Here is a 20,114-nt window from a genome sequence, read left to right on the forward strand (position 1 = left end):
TCCAGACCTTCCACACACACCCTCCCCTGCCACTGGGAGCCTAAAAGAATTCTCATGACATCCAAGATAAGAATATAAACAATAACAATAATAGTAACAAAACAAAATCCTGACTCTTTAGCCTGCCTACAACATCCTTCCAATCTGTCTCCTGCCTTCTTGCTGCTCAGCTTCTCGTGTTCTCCTCCTCCCCCTCCAGCCCCTGGCCACCCTGGCCATCCTTCAGGTCCTCTTGTGGGCCTGGCCTTACCCCAGGGCTTTTGCACTGGCTATTTCCCCCACCTGGAGTGTACTTCCTTTGCCCTTCCACCCCTGCTCCCCCAGCTTTACTGAAGTATAATTGACAGAAAATTATACATAATGGTAACAATTTGGTGACTTTGGACATACGCTACATTCATTCATGTATTTTCACTACAATCAAGGTAATAAAACAAATCTATCACCCCCAAAACCTTCTTAGATTTTGAGTGTGTGTGTATGTGTATGTGTGTGTTAAGAACACTTAACATGAGGTCTACCTCTTAAAACGTTTGAGTGCCCAATACTCTGTTAACTGTAAGCACTACATTGTACAGCAAGTCTCTGGGACTCATTCATGCTGTGCAACTAACTTTACACCCACTGAACAACGGCTCCCCACGGCCCCTCCCCCTGCCCCCTGGTAACCAACATTCTGTGGTCTACATCTCCAGCTTTTACTATTTTAGATGCATCTACATACATGAGGCATCATGCAGTATTTATCCTTCTGGGACTGACTTCCTTCACCTGGCATAATATCTGCCTGGCTCACCTACGTTGTCACAAATGCTAAGATTTCCTCTTATTTTTGAAGGCTGGACGATACTCTATCGTATATATACACTACATTCTATCCACTCGTCTGTCGACGGGCAGGTAGGTCATTTCCACCTCCGGCTGTCAAGAGTAATACCACAGTGACCATGGCAATGCAGACACTGCCTGGAGATCCTGATCCTGATTTCAATTCTTTTGGACACATCCCAGAGTGGGATTACTGGGTCATGGGACAGTTCTATTTGTAATTTCTTGAGGAACTGCCATACCGATTCCCACGGCAGCCACAGCATTGTACGTTCAACCAACCGTCCTGGTTCCTCCTCATCCCCAACAATTCTTGTTACCTTTTGCTCTTTGGGAATAGACATTCTAACAGGTGTGAGGAGGGGTCTCATTGTGGCTTTGATCCCTTGCTCTTCCATGACTGGCTCTTTCTTGTCACTCAGGTCTCAGATGGACCATCACCTCCTCAAAGAAGCCCTCCAGACCCTGCAAACCAGCGGAGTAGCCAGCTCGTCATTAATATGCTTAGTACTATGTAGTATTTCCCACTGGCTGATCATTTTTCCTGAATGTTCTTGTAGTTATCAACTATGTTTCCCCCATGAGAATATTAGCACAGTGAGAGCAAGGACCATCGTCCTTTTTTTACCTATGAATACTCAGTGCTCAGCATAAGAAGGCCCTCAGTAAATGTTTGTCGACTGACTAAATGAACAAGTTACTTCTGTGTCTAATACTAAGGGTCAAGGCAAGGGAGGAAATATTTATTGAGCATCTAACATGGCAGACGCTGAACCAGGTGCTTCAAATGCAATTTTGTGCTTAGTCTCAAACACGCCTCTAAGGTTTTCGTCCCCATTTGGCGGTTGAGGAAACGGAAGCACAGAGAGGTCGAGTAACTTGCCAGAGGTCACATGCTTGGTAACTGGAAGGGGTTAAGCCAAACCCAGGTCGGCCTGACCCTACATGCCCTGCTTTTTCCATGACAGCTTGCTGCTTCCCCCCCTTCCTGCTCCCCAGAACTTCAAGTCACTGTCAACTTCGCCCCTTGCTTGCTGTGCACAACCTGCTTAACCTCTCTGTGCCGCAACTTCTCAACTCTGATGGGGGGCGGGGAGATGTTTCTACAAACATCAAAGGAGACAGAACATATAAACGATTATAAACAGTGAAGAGACAGGAAAGTAGAGGTGTTAGCCATGCCACGTACCTAACACTCTCTTCACCTCTGCTAACCCTAAAGGAGCCAGCTACTTGTGCAAATCTTTGATGCCCCCCGGGCACTGACCACTGAAGCCTGGGTCTCCCCTGTGGCTGCCAGGTCCACAAGGATGTCAGAGTTTCCTGGCTATGGAGAGACACGGCATCTGTTGTTTCACTGGCGCTTGGCTCGTCCTGATTCCTCTGCTTGGACACTCACTCCCGACCTCACCCCGTCCGGGCCAGGCACGGCCCTTCTACACCCACAGCAGCGGGGAGCACGGCAGGGATGTGCTGACTCACCTGCCTCCCCCACAGCCTGGGGCAAGGGTGGTGGCTTGTGTACCTCAGGGGCCCTGCCCCGCACCCCCAGGCCCCACGAGCCACTTACGTTTTCGCTGTTGACATCGGCTTCACTGGGGCAGCCGAACAGCTCTCGTCTCAGGAGGTTCCCGTCGTACTCCAGAAAGGTCAGGTAGAGGTTGCGGAAAAACTCCACGTGCTTGTTCTTCACCCGCAGCTTCTTCGGGGAGTTCCAGTGAATGACCTGCCCGGGCGATGAGGGGCCGTCAGGCCGGGAGGACTGTGCAAAGACTCGGCTGGGCGCCGGGCTAAGCAGTGTTGGTGGCTTGTCCACTCACTCACTCACTCACTCACTCACCATCTATGGTACAGTGCTGAAGAGGAAGGGCGCGAAGGCCAGACTGCCTGGGTTCAAATCCTGGCTTTGGTCTAGGTGGCTCCTTCATCTTGGACAAGTGACTTACTCTCTCTGTGCCTCAATTTCCATATCTGTGAAATGGGGAGAGCAATAGCTGCCGCCCGTGCCAGAATTTTAGCTTCTGTCTCTCAGCTCCAAGCTTGCTTTGTGATGCTGAGGCAGGGACTTTGCAAACCCTATTTCTGCCTTGCCAGCCGCCTCCCATTAGATGCTGCCAGCAGGGGCCGTGACAGGGAGACTGACTGACAATCTGGGAGAAGGAAAAAGGAATGTGGCCCTCCTGTTGCTTCCTGTTTCTGCAAGCATCACCCTACCTCCTTTATTTTTATTTTTATTTTGTCTTCAATGTTTATTTTTGAGAGGGAGACAAAGCATGAGCCGGGGAGTAGCAGAGAGAGGGGGACACAGGATCTGAAGCAGGCTCCAGGCTTGGAGCTGTCAGCACAGAGCCTGACGCGGGACTCAAACCCACAAACCGTGAGATCATGACCTGAGCCGAACTCCAACGCTCAACCGACTGAGCCACCAGGGCGCCCCACCCCCCTCCTTTCTTCAAGGTGGCAGTGGCACATCCTCCCTTTAGCAGCAGCTAGAATCATTCTGCAGTTTTCCCAACACTGAGAACAAGATTCCTCGTCTGCCCTGGAGCTGCCTGCTTTCCCCAGCCCAGGTCTGGGTTCCAGCCCCACGCTGTAAGAATCCCCCCACCTCTCCCTCTGTTCCTTCAGCCCTGGGGGTGGTAATGGTTTCCTGCGAGTTTCTATTTTTACTGAGTTTACCAAATCAACACTTTATGTGTAGTTGCCATTTTTTAAAAATTAAATTCTCTGTTTAAATATTTGGTATGGTTCCTGCCTCCAGCCGGACTGAGGGATGCTCCGTCTCAGAGCTGCCTTCAACTCGTTAATACATGTAAAGCATGTAAGGAGTGTCTGGCCAAGTGTGAGCGCTCAATAAAGGCTGGCTAGTAAGTGCCAAGGTTGGGAGAGGGGCAGCGCCCCCTGCTGACAGTGCTCGCCCTTGGTTGGCTGGCAGTGGGCGGGAGAGGCATCCACAAACAGGACTCAGAATGTGACCATGGAGGGAGGGGCGTGGACAATGGGAGCTCTAGAAGAGGAGCTCCAGAGGTGCACCTGCTGGGGCCTGAAAGATGAAGCAGAGTTTCCTGGGACGCAGGGGCGGGCACGGAGGGGATGGTGGTGGCACAGTCCAGCCAGAGGGAAGACGGTGGGAAATGAGAAGTCACGTGCTGCAGCCGGAGCCCAGGTGCTGGGTGGGGTGGGTGGGAGATGAGGCTGCAGAGGTGAGCAGGGTGCAGGGAGAGCCCGGCTCCACGGAGGCCATGCTCGGGGTGCAGGGAGAGCCGGCTCCATGGAGGCTCAGAACTCAGCTGTGGCACTGGAGATTTTGCAGAGGAGGAAATTACTAACTCCATGTTTGAGTAGGATCCTCTGACTATACTGGACAAGACATGAGTGGCAGGGTGGACAGGCAGCAAGTGATGCCAGTTAGGAGAATTTCCCAGCAGGCACAGCTCATGCTTTTGGCAGGGGGGACCCCTCACCATCAGCTTTGTATTTGTCGTCTTTTAATCCTTATGGTGACCTGAACAAGGAATGCAATTTTAAATGTTTTTTTAAATCTATCTGAGAGAGAGAGAGAGAGAGAGAGAGAGAGAGAGAGAGAAAGAAAGAGAAAGAATCCCAACCAGGCCCCACGCTGTCAGTGCAGAGCCCGATGCGGGGCTGGGACCCACAAACCTCGAGATCATAACCTGAGCAGAAACCAAGAGTCCCAGATGCTTAATTGACTGAGCCACACAGGCATCCCAGGAATGCAACTGTAAAGAAGAAACTGGAGAAGTGACTTGCCCAAGGCCACAGAGTTGGTAAACATGGGAGCTGGGATTCAAACCTAAGTCTGAATAAACCTGATTCCAAAGCCCACGTTCTTCGGTCCACAGGGCAGAGAACAGGAGAAGCCAGGTTGTAAAAACTTCCCCGTTGATGCCTTGTCACATCGCAGAAGAAATAAACTAGCTCTCACCTTTCTCCAACTCGCCTCACGTGGTGGGGGGACCAGCAGAGCTGACACTGAGACAGAGGAAGGGAATGGGGTGTCAGAGCTCAGTCTTTTCCTGGCTCCCTCCTTTAACCACATTCTTTCTGCAGGAGCCTCAACAGGCTGCCATTTAGAGAGGTCTGGAAGGCCTACTTCCCCCTGCCCGCGCTCTCTCAGGGTCCTCTGGAGGTATGGCAGCCACAGCCCTTGAGGCTGGCTGGGCAAATACTCTGCAAGACCAAGTCCTTCTCTCAAGGCAAAGGGAACAACGGGAGACCTGACTGGTGCAAACCACACCCCCTGCCCTCCCATGACCAGAATGGGGTGATGGCAGAGCAAGAACCCGGGATGCCAGGCCAGCCTGGGTTTGAATCTCAGCTACGCTCCTCATTAGCTGTGTGTCCCGGGACAGCTCGTTTTGTTTCTTGGGGCCTCAGTTTCCTCGTGTGCAAGGTGGGAATCAGTAACCCTGACTCCACAGAGTAGCTAAGAGGTTTAAACAGATGCCTACCTGGCCCAGTGCCTGTAGGCCGGGGTGGGCCCACCTTATGTGGGTTCTCTTCTCTCCTCAAAGACGGTGGCAGCAGCCTGCCTACTGGCATCCTGCCCTCCCTTCTCCTCCTGCCAGCCTGAAGTCCACTGGAGCAGTAAGTCAGGAAGAGAGTATTTAGCATTCAGGACAGTGCAGAACGGCCAGCAGACCCTTCCTGGAATGAGGCCACTTGGTGGCACTTGCATTTCAGGGAAGCAGGAGTGTGCACAATGCGTTCTCTTCCTGTGCCTTCTGAAGGATGCAAGAGGGAAGGAGAGGGAAGTCTCTCCCCTGAGAACACACAACCTGGGCATGAGAAGGTCCTGGGCCACGCATTAAAATAATTGCATACGAGCTGGTGTCACTCACACCCTGTGGGGATCATGTCTTTGCTGCAAGACATTTTGGTGTGTGCCAAGTGCTGAGGCAGCAGGAAGGCTGATGGATATGCATCTGACTCAGGAAACCTGAACTTCCTCAACAGGGAGAAACTTAACACTAAGTAAAAATCAGGGCTAGCCTCTGTGTCCCCAGACAAACAAATCTTCACTCTCTGTGCACAAATCTGCCAGGCACTTTGGAGACACTGTGTCATCACATCCCCCAAATAAGCCCATTTGGGTCCTAATGTCCATTTTACGGAGATGGTACTTGACTTGCCTGTGTCTCACAGCGGGTGAGTGGCAGAGCTGAGACACGAAGCCAGCTCTAAGCTCGAACCCCAGCTTCCTAACTGCTATCACACACAGCGCTGTGGGCTGAGAGCTTTGCAGACAAGGACAGTGAGGCTTATGGAGGAGGTGGCTTGCCCAAGATCATGTGGTGAGTATGGACTCAGTCAAGGCTACAATGAGGACCCAGGCCTCCAGATGCCCCCGACCCACTCCAGGCCACCTCTTAACCCATCATGCCTCACTCTGTTCTGTGTCTGCAGAGTGAGTTAGGTCTGCCTATTGCATCCAGGTAAATACTGGTGACTGGTGTTCTATAAAAATTAGCCAAAGTTAGAGGGAGAAGACGGTGGCAACACTGGCAGGTCAAGGGGATTCTGGGAAACCCTTTGCCACCTGGGTGGCCTGTGACAGGGAAGCTCACCCAAAGATCCTGGTGCTTGCCAAGTGCTAAGCCAGCAGGAAGGCTGAGGGATGTGCATCTGACTCAAAAAACTTGAGCCTCTTCAACAGGGAGAAACTTAATGTATATTCGGATTTACCTTTTTCTCCTTAGTTTTTAATCAGCTAGACACAGCATACTCCCTTCCCCTGTGCTAGGCTCCAGAGAAGTAAATGATAGCTATGTTTATCTAATACCCATCATACCCTAGATATTAGGCCACGGTTGGCGTGTGTGTGCATGTGTGACGTTTTCACATCCAACCCTCAAAACAACTTGGTAAAGTTATTTCTATTATCCCCATCTTTGCAGATGATAATTCTGAGGCTGAGCCTAACACAGAGTCACTCAGTAAGTAACCAATCCTAATGCAAAATCAGGTCTGTCGTGCTCCCAAATCTTTTTCTTTCTATCACATCATTCATTTATTCAATACATATTAAAAATGAGCACTGACTGTGTGCCAGGCACTGAGAGGGGCCGTGAATGCAGAGATGAACACAAGAGATCATGACTCCCTTTCTGGAACTTACAACTGAGAGAGAGAGAGAGAGGCAGATATTATATAGCTGTCCATTTTAAATTACAGGTATGATGTGTACTCTTAAAGAGATGTTAAAGACAGGCGGTTATTGATGGTTCCTGAGCTATAGTAAAGAAACCAAGGCCCAGAGGGAGAAAGTGACTTGTCCAGAGCCACACAGCAGAGGGAGAATCTGTGCCCAGAATCTGTCTCCTGGGGCACTGTTCCTTCCACTAAACCATATGCCTGCCTCTGAAAATCTGACTCAGGATTAGTATTGCTGATAATTTTGATCAGCGCTTGTCTGACGACTGAGAAATGTCATTTCCTGGTCCCTTGAGGGACAGAATCACCCATCATTGCTGGCTTGGGGGCAGCAAGCTGGTGGTGTAGATGACATTTGGTGACAAGTTTTCACACATGAGATGGAGTGACACTGGAGAATGTGTCCCAAAAATAGATTTTTGCAAGGAGCTGGTAAGTGTGTGTGAGTCTCCCAAGACTTGTGGTAAAAACCCATCATAACTTACTCCACTTACTGAGGCACACTGGCGTGGCAAGAATACTCAGTATCAGCAGCTAACATATATGGGAGGCTTGCGAACGTGCCATGGCACTGCTCTGAATACTTTGCTGTCATAGCTCCCTTAACATGTGCATTCAACACTACAAGTGATCGTCTCCTTATCCCATCTTACAGGTGAGGAAAATCCAGCGAATTGCTCTAAGTTACATAACTAGGAAGCAGGAGAGTCAGGATTTGAACCTGAGGGAGAGAGACATTAGGGATTCCTCTCTCATTTCTCTCATGTCTATAATCATCAAATGACTCTATTCACAGCAATGAATGTGAGTTTTACTGAAAAATTATAGGATCATAAAAGAAGCCTACTTTCCCCTTCCAAGCACAGGGACCTCACCCATCCCTGGGATACTGAGGCCGAAGGATGGTTTAGGGCTTCTCAGATACAGGGACTAAACCTCCAACTTGGAAGGAAGCAGAGAAGGAGGTATCCAGGTTGCAGGCCAGGTGGGCTGCAGAAGCTGCCAGGCACCAAGGGGCCCCGTGGGCGTGATCTGCTTGGGTCTGAAATGTCTGTAAAGGCTGAGTGTATGTGCAGACCTGGAGTCAGCCTGGAGTGAGCCAGAGAAATTGACAGAAATTGATTACTGTCCGGGAAACTTAAACATCATTTGGGAAGACAGCAGAAGTCAACTTGTTTAAAGGAGAAACAGGAGACTCTATCGCCCATCAAGGAAAAGGCATTTTAAAGGTAGAAACGAGACCTCAATACAAGGACAAGGCTATGGAAAGAGCTCAAAAATTCAGCTTCTGAAGCACTCAGAACCCAGAGGGTTCATAAAAATAACACATGGTACCAAAATGCTAAGACATCAGAGCCTGCATGCAAGTGCCAGGTGAGCAAGAACATGGGCCTTATGTCTTCCAAGTTTACGGGGATAAGGGGTATCTGGCAAGTGGGTATGTGTCTCAAGACCTCCCCTGATTTTCTATGACTCACAGAACAACCCCTACCCTCCTTGGCCTGGTAGTTAAGCCTATTGCAAAATGGTTCCCACTTACAATTCATGCTCTTATCTCTAGGCTAAAAGAATTTCCTGGTATTTCTTGAGCCTGTCTTTGATGACTTGGTGCCTTTGCATATGCTCTAGCCCCCTCCCCAGAAATCCTTACTTCTTCTCTTTCACGTGAAGACCTGCTCGCCCTGAAGGGCTGAGTTCAAATGCATGTCTCTTCTGTAAATCTCTGCCTGACCGCTTGTGGCAGAAGGTCCTCTCCCAGTAGGTCTGTCTCTCCAACCCATTCTTCATTCCTGACAGAACACTAACTCTGTAGTTGCAACTGCCAGCTCCTGTGAATGGATCATGATCCATTTAAGATCTAAGCTAAATATGATGATCCTGTTCTCTGATTTCCCAGACCCCCTTGCAGCCAAGGTGGGCCATATGATTCAGGATTGCCCAAAAAGATACATGGGGAAGCATATATTTCATTTCCTAATAATAAGGTTCAGTTAAAGTGCCATTCTTCTCCTACCCCACTCACCTTTCTGCAGTAAACAGAGATGTGATGACTGGAACCATGACAGCCATCCCGTGACTATGAGAAAGAGCTCAACGCACTGCTATCCACAAACCAATGTCTGTATCTACTGCAGTATTCTTAGCTAAGAAATTAAACTCCCCCAATATAGGGGGTTTAGTTTAAGCCTCTGCAAACTGGGTTTTCTGATTCTCACTGTAAGCATTCTTAATGTAATACCTAGGGCTGTTGCTGGGCCCTTCTTCAATGCTCCATAGAATTCTTGCACTTAACTCTATGGAGGACTCATTGCACACTCTTGTAGTTATTTATTTACATGCCTGCACCTGGCAGCAATGGAATGTGAATTTCTGGGCTGGCAGGGAGCATGACTTATTATTCTTCCTGAGTGCCACAGTGCCTGGCAGGTACTTAGTATTCAATCGCTGCCCTTTGCTTCAAGAATGGAAATCATGATGATGACATTCTCAATAATCTTCACATTCTGTCTACAGCAAATCATTTATAAAAGCCCTATTAATGTGGACTTTAGGATGGAGAAATATATTCCCCTCTTCTTTGTCTAAGGGCCAAACAGCTTGTCATGTTCTCTTGAAGGAGTTGAAGCTCCCTCTGTGCTCCCCCCTTGTTTGGTATTTCAAGGAGGGGATGATAGTCTCACAAGTCCTTTTCCCTGTCATCCTCAGGATTACGCTGCATGGGAGAGAGGGGAGAAGCAGACATACCCACACACCGGCTGCCATCAGCGGCTGGCCTGCGCTAAGTTGCCTAATACCATGGAGACAGCCCCTCATCTACAAAAGGGCTGTCACAGAAACCACCCTGTAGTTCATGGTCAAGCCCAGAACCGATGGATCGATGCACATGAAGGTACGTCGCATGAGCACCTCAAGTCACAAAAGAAATCTGGGTTTGGATTTCACAAAATGGACACCTTACGAACTAGGAAGGCTGGATGAAAATGGAGTCTCTGTGTGGGAAGGGGGAACGAGAAACAAGAATGGAAGCTAGGGACTACAGGTGGTCGCAGGCTGAGGCAGAAGGGTAGGATGGGTCGGACGACACAGCCCAGAGAAGAAGCTGCGGTCCTGGCCGGACCACACGGAGAGGCTTGAAGAGGGACTACTCAGTAAGGCAAATAGGTTTAACATACTGAGCAGACACTGAGCAGTGCTGATGGGCAGAGGAACAAAGCAAATTTCACCTCTGCTTCCTCTCGACTCTGTCCCCTAAACAACTTGATGTGCATGAACCTCGATTTTCCAATCTGATGCCTGCTTCAGAGGATCCACGAGACAAGAAATGTCAAGGCGCCCACTGCAGAGTCTGGAGCAGACTGGCGCTCAGTTCGCGTGGAACACACACACTCTGTTTGTTCCCATGGGATGTCCTTTAAAGTGACACTATCCCTCAGTCTCTAACCGCCTGACTGCTGGCTCCCTGAATGCGAGGCCTGTGTTTGTCCACCTCTGCATGTGCAGTGACAGGCTTGGCCAATGTTTGTTGACTGACAATGGAATCCACCTCCCTTCTTTTATTGCCCTCACCAACTGTTGAAGATTCTTTTCCAGCTCTCGTCCTTCTCTGTTCCCATTCCTGACAATTACCGGAAGTAGCTATTAAACAAAAACAGTGTGTCTGAAACTCAGATTTCAAGCCACAAAGGCTCTGTTGACTCTTTGTCTCCTTTTTACACAGGTCCTTTGTTGCTTCTTGGTTCTTACAAATCCCAGAAAGAAAAAAAAATTCTTCCCAGACAAAAGTGCATCATTACCCATGAAAGGAGCAGAGTACAGACCAAATTCAGCGATTATTTAGTCTCCTCATCTGGAAAAGGTAGACACGTAGGCTCCTGCATGAATCCGAGGCCCTGTCCTATATCCTTCCATCTCTTGTTCTGTCTCTGTAACATTATTTCTCGCTGTCTGAGGAGGGAGAGGATAGGGAGGGGGAAAATAACAATAGGAAAATGGATACCCTTGCTAATGCTCAGGGACGACAGGGTCAGGAATCCATGAGAAGGTCTAGCCATCTTCTCTCATGTTCATCACGTTCAATGTTTTCAGTTCTTTTTTGCTATAAAATGGAGTTAATAATCAGTTTGAACTGGGTTTTGGTATGTGTGGGGAATTCCTGATGGACCACTGACGGCAGGAAATGGCAAAGCCGTCCAAACTGAAGAGTCCCTCAGTGAGTGTTGTCTTAATGTGGCTTCTCTGCAGACACCTGACTTAAGACTTGTGGATGATAACTGGCCTCATATTCTTCCTCTCTATGAAATTAACTAATTACTAGGACTTGACTCACATTTCACAGACTTCTCACAGTGTCCTCCTGGGGAGTGTGTCTATTGATCTGGGGACAGGGAGGATACAGGGAAGCAGATCCCACCTGTAGGGACAGCATGGATCTTTAGCAGAGGGATTCTCCCAAGGTTGGTTGAGGAGCAGATGGGTTTGTAGTCCAGTGGGATTTTGCCCGTAGAGGGTAATTAATGTCCTTAGGGCAGGCACCATATGGACCTCTGCTCCAGGAAAGGCAGCTGGCTTCCTGGTTCCCAGCAGACACCTTCCGTGATGGCTATTGCTTTTCTCTGTGCCCTACATCATTCCATCACAGAACCAGACCTGGTCCTCTTTGGATGATTCTCATGGGACTATCAGTCATGCCTGATACGCCAGAAGCATGGGCATGTGACTCACACTGACCAATGAGCCATTCCTGACCATCCCTAAGAACAAAGAGTTGGGTTCAGGTGTGGGCATGTGTCCTAAGAAGCATCAACAGAGTTATTCAGCTGAGGCACTGAAAGAGGGTCTCTTTCTCCACACTGGGATTATGAGTGCCAGTGATGGTTAAATCACTAGCTTTGATTTCTTCATAGCCAGTTCGATTGCCTGGAATGCCCCATTTGACCGTCTGTTTTCTTGTTTGGTATCTATATTCTGTGCTGGCACATAACCTCACAGAGAGCAGGGCCTATGCAGTCTCACTCACTGCCGTACAACCAGTGCTCAGGGCAGTGCTTGGTCTACAGCACACACGTAGCGCGTATTTGTTGAAGAACTGACTTCTGCATACTTACTGGTGGGGGGACTGCTAAAAGTTACCCTGCGGAAACACAGGCAGCCCGAGAGAGACAGAGAAAGGGAGAGAATGAGTTCCTATGTCATTTGAGTACCCATATTTCGCAGTGTCAGTGCAGAGGGCAGAATGTGGAGCTGTCACATTTTGAGACGTATTGGAGTTTAAATGTGTGTGCGTAAGTGTTCCACCAACCATTAATATCTATTGCTAGTACATTTAATAATATATTTTTTTTAACATTTATTTATTTTTGAGACAGAGAGAGACAGAGCATGAACGGGGGAGGGTCACAGAGAGAAGGAGACACAGAATCTGAAACAGGCTCCAGGCTCTGAGCTGTCAGCACAGAGCCAGATGTGGGGCTCGAACCCACGGACCTTGAGATCGTGACCTGAGCCGAAGTCGCACGCTTAACCGACCGAGCCACCCAGGCGCCCCCATTTAATAATATTTAATAATATCAATATTTAATTAAAATATCCCTCACAAAATGGAAAAAATGGCTTAAAAGGAGTCCTGCATGATAGCCCAAAGTATAAAATAAATATACATGCGTCTACATGGATATAAATAAATATAAATGGAGGAGAGAAGCAGATCTCCTTACAGAACAGCCCTAACATGTAGATTCAAATCCCTTATTGGGAAGTAGAACTTAATCTCCCCATTTCCAGTGTGGGGTGGGTGTAGGGACTCACTTCCGAAAAATGACGCATGAAAGGGGAAAATAATCACCTTGTGGTACAGAAACCTGGAAATGCTCTCCTAACCAAGTACAGAGAGAGCCCTTAGTGAAGTCGTGTGTGAAACGCAGGTCCTCCCTGAAATGATGTGATGCCCTTGTGGGGGTGGGCACCCTTAACCTGTACGATACTCTCTCCAAACACTCACAATCTCAGTCTCATCATGAGAAAAAATACATTGGACAAACCAAGTTTGAGGGATGTTTTATAAAATACCTGACCAGTCCAGCTCAAAACTATCAAGGTCGGTCATGAAAAACATGGGAAAACTAAGATGGTGTCAGAGGCTAGAGGAGACTGAGGAAACACTGGCAAAATGCACCTAAAGCCTGCAGGTCAGTGAGGAGCAATCTACCAACATGGGTTTGTCAGTTTTGACAGTTCACCATCATCCTGTAAGATGTTAACATTAGGGGAAACTGACACTAGATGGCTGGGGATACAGGACTCTCAGCACTGCTTTTACAACCTTTTCTTTCAAAAATCCTTCCAAACAAAAGGGTGTATTAAAAACAAAAGAGAGGGTGCCTGGGTAGCTCAGTTGATTAAGTGTCCGACTTCAGCTCAGGTCACAATCTCACGGTTCGTGGAATGGAGCCCCACATTGGGCTCTGCGCGAACAGTGAGGAACCTGCTTGAGATTTTCTCTCTCCCTCTCTTTCTGCCCTTCCCTCACACACACACACACACACTCTCTCTCTCTCTCTCAAATATAAAAAAAAAAAAAAAATATTTAAAACAAAACACAGTCCTACAAAGCATCGACTGATTGAGAACACCAGTGAGACAAGTTCAGGTGACCAGCAAGAAAACAGCCAAGCTGATGCTTCTGTTTCCAATATGAGCACCTCCTTAGCTACATTCCCAAGTACAGAAATGTCTACCTCATTAGATCTGACAAGAAGCTACAAAAAAAAAAATTTAATTCAAATATGGATTTACAACCACTATCATTAAGGAAGAGCTTCACCCCAAGTGTGTATAATGCCTCGAGATACCATTTGATGTTAGTACAAAGAGGCATGATTAGCAAGACATTTAAAAACAAAGCATCCAGAATATGAAGACAAGCCTCCATAATTTTTTGATGATGTTTAAAGTCTTGTGAAAGTCAGTCTAGAACTTTATAACATTCCACTAACCCCCATGAAAAGAGTTTAGCAGTCCCTTTGGGGATTTATACGTAACAATGAAAGATAATAAAATCCAATAAGGGAAACACTTGTTTTTCCTGCCTAGGCAAAAATGGCTGAAAAAATACACAAGATAATACAGTAACAAATGAAGTAAATTCCTTTGTCAGCAAATGCTGTGAGAAGAGTCACGAAAACAAATGCTGAAGGCCTGAAGATACACGTAGGAGAACAAATTACATGGGAGATTTGCTACCGAGTTAAATCAAAGCATAGAGGATCCTGGTGTGTGTCAGCTTAGGCTATTTGCAAGATTCTGTTTCGATAACGAAATACCCAAAGACCAACCTTCCAGTGAGCACTAAAAGAAAGACAAGTTATAATCTGAACAGCAACTTCCTGCTTTCATGATGACAGTGCTTTTATGGAAAGTGCATGTATGAAAGGTACAGTTGCTTTAATTGGAATAACCAGATTCCAAGTAAGGTTACAAAGTGATACTGAATTCTTTCACCGCATTAGTGAAGTAAAGTTTGCAACAAAGCGCTTGAAGCCAGCTGCACACTGAATGTCACTGATTTGGTTACTTTTATAAAGGCAAGACTGAAAATATCATAGAATTTTTACAATACTTGGGAATGATACCAGGAATGACAATGGATATCTTTTGTAAGATACAGAGTTCATAGCAAAGCCCTTTAGAAGGCATACATAAAGGTGATTTATGCATGTTTTTATGAAAAAAAAACCGGTTATCTTTTGTATGCTATCTCGTACTTTTGAAAAAAAAAATACACTTTTAATCTGACCCTTCAATGTCAAGGTAATGAATGGAGAAGTAACTACTTTTAGAAAGAACATGTGATATAGATAGGGCTTTTAGAAAGTAAATGTTTGAAATTGTTGCCATTGTTATGGGGTTTTGAGGTAAAAAAAAAAAATGCTGTGCTACCTATCAAAACTCTCATTTCAACATACTTAGAAATTTCAGTGGTTTGATATCCACAACCACCCAATACTGCTTAATTGGTAATTCCCTCTCTCAAAATCTTTTTCATTCGAGAGCCCAGACTATTTAGGGAAGTGTTTTCTTACAGTGGGCTTTTAAGGAACCAGTCCCACAAGATATTCTGTGATCAAAGGGATCTGTTCTGTGTGTTGACGCAGAAATGCTGAGGGTCCACCAATCCCATCAGGATTTCTTACTGCAGGACTTCATAATGTGCTATTTTGTATATACAGTACACGGAACTCCCCCTCTGCAGCCCCCCCGCAGCTCCCCCCTGTTTAAAGTAATCCCATTAACAATTCTTAGACTTGTTTGGATACATACCCCAAACAGTGCTACATAGGGCAGACCCTCCAGAGGCAACACCTTGCTCCTAGGAATGTTGTTGATGTTTCCAGGAATAATTGCATCTCAACTTCATCAGCTACGTATAACAAAAGCCAATGATGGATAACTTAAATCACTAACCAAAGGAGTTAAGTTCTGAAAATTAGCTCATGAGCAAAGAATGGGTGAGTGTTGAAGGAAGACAAAAGACCAAAAACTTAAATTCTCCAAAGTCTCCAACACTGGGTATGCCATTCTCCAGCACACTAGTAGGGCCCAAGACCAAGTGCCACAAACCAGGGCTTAATCTCGGGGGACAGCCCTTTCCCTCCTCAGGTCCCTATTTCTGGTCTGTGAAATGAGGGCATTGGGACAGACGAGGAAGAAGATCCCGTGTTTACATGCCCACTAGCTGACTGAAAACGACTCTAAGAGAGAGTGGGAACATTACTAATTATTAATTATTGGTAAGAAGGAAACGAGGCTTACTATGTGTCTCCCTGCTCGGTACCAACTGCTTTATACATAGCCCCTTGGACTAGAGTCATGCGATGAAACTGAACAGGCCTTGGCCTGGAGTAAAGAGAGGTCTGGCTGGGAGGTGGTAATTGTAGATTTTAGATCTTCTCCCCCACAGCAACTGTTTTTTCTTCCTGATCCATCCTAATCTTCCAAAATCAACCTTACCGTTCATCATTCTTATTACCCTCGCTCTGGCTTCCCCGGCCTCATTTTTCACTGTAGTCTGCTCAGCTACAGCACACTCAGTATGCTAATGCACGGCAGCCCCTCATCTTCCTCAAAAGATGTGAAAACTGACACCTCTCTAAGTATTATAAAATGTTTTAAAACTTGAGTTATGTGCTACTCCTTTTATGCAAATGGTACAGATTGCCTCTAGGCACATGCATCGTTTCTCCATATGGATGGCACGTTTTCTCTTGGTTTTTCTCTTTAGGATTTTTCTTTTAAGTGTACTCAGCTCCCAATGTATGAATGGATGGCAGTCAAAAATCCAGTCTCTGACTCTGTTGCTTAAAATCCAAATGTTCTTTCAAGGAGGCAATGTGATATTGAGAGTCTCTGTCCTGGGGTCAGCCCTCAAAAAGCCATTGAATGCAAAGAGGGCTCACACAGAATAATCCTACAGAAGCATTATCTCACGTAAGATGCTTTCCTGGGAAACTATAATAAGGTGGGAACTCAGCCCTGTATCGGAGGAAAGAGCTCTAGAGTTAGGGTCAGGCCAACGTGAGTTCAAACCTCAGCTCTGTCATATTTTGCTGTGTGACTCTGGGCAAGCAACTAAGTGACTTCATCCATATGATCCCTAATTTTCCAATGTATAAAACAGACCAAAATTCACCCCGTGATACTTCTGTAAAGATTGAGTGATCCCTGCCTGGCACACCACCCCCACCCCATCCACCTGAAAACTCCAGGTCATCCTTTGAGGTCCTGGCCACAGCCTGCTTCCTCTGAGAGGCATTTCCTGCCAATCCCAGAAAGGATCAGTGCATTCCGGGCAGATGTTTTTGGAGCACTGCTGTGGTCCCTGCTAGGCAAGTATCTACCAGCCCCTGGTTCACTATTCCTAACTTGCATGGGGGTTACTGCTCCTTTCCATTCTCCAGGGTCATATTCAGGGGAGGAAAAGTGGTTACACAGAAGGACTGGGGAGAGGAGCGGCAAGGGTGTTTGGGGGCTGAGGAATGACGTGAGGGCAGAAGACGAGGAAGGAAGAGACTTGGTATCACGACTGAGCTTGGATGTCCTATAGAATCCCTCAAGACACAGACTGCATCACATTTTCTCCCAAGAGGGGCCTCCTCCGGTTCTCCCAGGCCCCCTTTACTTCCTTCCACTGCAGCACTTAGCAGGCTGTACTTGGAATCTTCTGTTTGCTTAATGCTTGCTTCTCACTAGACTGTGACCCTCCTGAGCGCCAGGAGCTGTGGCTTACTCAGCCCTGGGGCTCCAGTAACTCTTATAGACCCAAGGACTGGACGCTCTGCTTGCTACCTCCTGAACATCACCCACTGTTTGTGGCCAGGACTTCCTTCTCTAAACACCTACTGAAGACTCAAAGACTAGAACACAGTGTTATAGCTACCCTCCCAATCTACCTTCTCCCAGCCAATGCACAGCCCTTTTGCTCATCTCCTAAGAGCTTGTGCTCTGGGTGAAAAGACAAACAAATGCTCCGTTGGGTCCTTCTCTTTTTATTTAAGACTCAGCCAGGTAAGGTTGAGTCATCAAGCTTTAGGACTGAAAGATAAAAATGAAGGTCTTTGAAACACAAAGACTGAAGTAAAAAGTCAAGTGCATTTCTACAGAGTACTCAAGGGGCCTGGTTGATAACAGGGCCAAAAATCATGGCCTCCATTTTACAAGAACATAACTGACATGGGGAGAATGTACGTGGTTTATACAAGTCCTTCAGCTGGTAAGAGGTCGAACAGGCATTAGAGTGTAAGGGATTGTTTGGCTCCAAAAGCCCATATGCTTCTTCCCCTTTCTCAGTGAAACCACTTTTCCCTTAGTTGTGTCCTTAACCAATCTCTTCTTAGCATAAATTTCTCTACTGACACCCAGGGCAGCATAGATGCCCAAGGCTGGTAAGCTCCTGTCTGGTAGGATGTGGGAGTACGTCTGCTCCTACAGAGTGAGCTTTATGCTTACCAACAGTGAGCTGTGTGTTGCCAAATGTGTTTTGATACCACTTTTATTTATAATGTAAGTGGAAATGTATGTATTCAAATATTCTCTGAATTAGGAGAATGCAAAAAGAGTTGCTATTTCCACGAAAGGCAAGCCAAAGCTTTGGGACAACTTGATTAAAAAAAAAAAAAGTCCCTTAAAAAATGGCTGTCAGATTAGTTGTGGGTGAGAGACCATACAAATCTAGGACTGTCCTTCACCTGCTTTGTAAGAGTCCTTAAGTTCTTGCTCGCCCTTCAAGGAAAGGCATCGGAGAACCACAGAAGATGGATAATGAGAGATGTCTATGCAGGATAATACAGCACAATCAGCAGACGAGAAAACCTGGCCTTGGTTGAAAAGACAAGCTAATCAAGGTTAACCTATTTTTAGGAATCTTGCCTGAAGCGACATTTTCAATCAGCTGACCCAGCACAGGTGCCCTGGGTGACCCACAGGTGGGCTTCTCAGGTTGGCTACCCTTTGGAGCGTGAGCTGAGGGAGAACAGCATTCAGGGCACCTCTGTATACTCCCCAGGGGGAACATGGTACCCAGCAAACAGGAGGTCCTTCATTCCTGTTGAACATGATGGATGAAAGAAAGGATGGGAGAAGAAGGAGACAGAATGAGAAGAAAGAAAATGACAAAGATGTACCTTTACCTGGAATCTGAGGCCCAGGTTGGCCTGGAGGGACCTATAGACACACTGTGTCATTAAACCAGGCCCTCGGGCTCCATGGCAATGTACAGGCCCCGATATCACCCAAAGGGTGAAACTTGGGCTGCCAGCCCTTCTCCTTCATCCCTTAACCCTCTCCCCACTTTTACGGACTGGCTGTATTTTAGGGTTCTGTGTAAGATTTTGGTGGAAAAGGTATTAGTGGGTAAAATGACTTTCAGATTTTTTTTTATGGTTTATCTAAAAAGATAGGAGTTAATCTGATTTGACTCTGTCTTCCTGATTTTGCTATTTGATACAAAGGCCTCTACTTGTACGTAGAATAGGCTGCCAAAAAGAGTTGGTTCACAAATTATTTTGTTTGATAGTTTCAAAGTGACAATAATTAAGCAACCACTAAGCAATGTCAAAGTGGTGTCACCACCTGCTACATCAACATCTAATGTTAAATCATTCTGGTCTTTCCTGGAATAAAGCCAAGTTGGCCGTGATATATTATCTATCTATCTATCTATCTATCTGTCTCTATGTGACCAATGGCTTTGTCTGTTTTGTTTCCCATAGCATCACCAGTGCCTGTGACAGTGTCTGGCATATAGTAACCACTCAGTAAATGCACAAATGCATTGGTATGACTGTGAGGGACAGATGTGACACACTTTCACTTGGACGCCTAGCTAGCTTTGTTGGCATTTATGAAATGTCTAAGTTGAAGGTTCACAGAGGAGATCTCCTCTATTTTATGGTCCCTTTCCTTGTCCCTTTTGTGGCTGCCAATTTAGAATCTCTGATAACAACGTCAAATACACTGGCTTATGAATACCTGTCCGGTTTTTTTTTTAATGAAACTCATACTAATCCTGCTAAAAACAATCAATTAATTATACAAGACACCTGCCACAGTCCTCCCCACCCCTGAATTCTTTTTAGTGATAAAATGTACATGATATTTACCAATTTAACCATTTTCAAGGGTATAGTTCAATGCCACGAAGTGTATTCACATTGCTATGCAACCCTCACCACCATCCATTTTGAGGATTCTTTCAGTATCTCCTATGGAAATCTGTACTCATTAATTCCATGTTTTCCCTTCAACCCAGCCCCTGGTAATCATTCTGTTCTGCTTCTGTTCTGTGTGAATTTGACTACTGCAAGTATCTCATATAAATGAGATCATCAATAGTTTCCCTTTTTTTCTGGTTTATTTCACTTAGCATTTTTTCAAAGTTCATCCACATTATGGCACGTGTCTGAACTTCCTTCCTTTTTAAGGGCTGCCAAGGTTTTTAGGTGCACTGGTTTTTGTAGAATTTTTATGTTCTTATTCTTTTTGTGTGTCTTTATGTTTTTATTTTATTTATGTTTTTATTTTTATCCTATATGAAAATAGGACTTGAGAGTTTAGAAGTC

The 20,114-nt window shown here is 46.3% G+C and overlaps 1 protein-coding gene across 1 annotated transcript in view; it reads right to left on the reverse strand.

The window, feature by feature from the left end:
- Positions 1-20,114, reverse strand: part of LARGE1 (LARGE xylosyl- and glucuronyltransferase 1) — a 539,877-nt gene that overhangs the window by 54,541 nt on the left and 465,222 nt on the right. Inside the window, exon 10 of the mRNA XM_042947656.1 lies at positions 2,399-2,554. Coding sequence (XP_042803590.1) covers positions 2,399-2,554 — 156 coding nt within the window. The remainder of the gene's footprint in view (positions 1-2,398; positions 2,555-20,114) is intronic.

This window comes from Panthera leo, chromosome B4, assembly GCF_018350215.1.
Source record: "Panthera leo isolate Ple1 chromosome B4, P.leo_Ple1_pat1.1, whole genome shotgun sequence".
NCBI lineage: Eukaryota > Metazoa > Chordata > Mammalia > Carnivora > Felidae > Panthera > Panthera leo.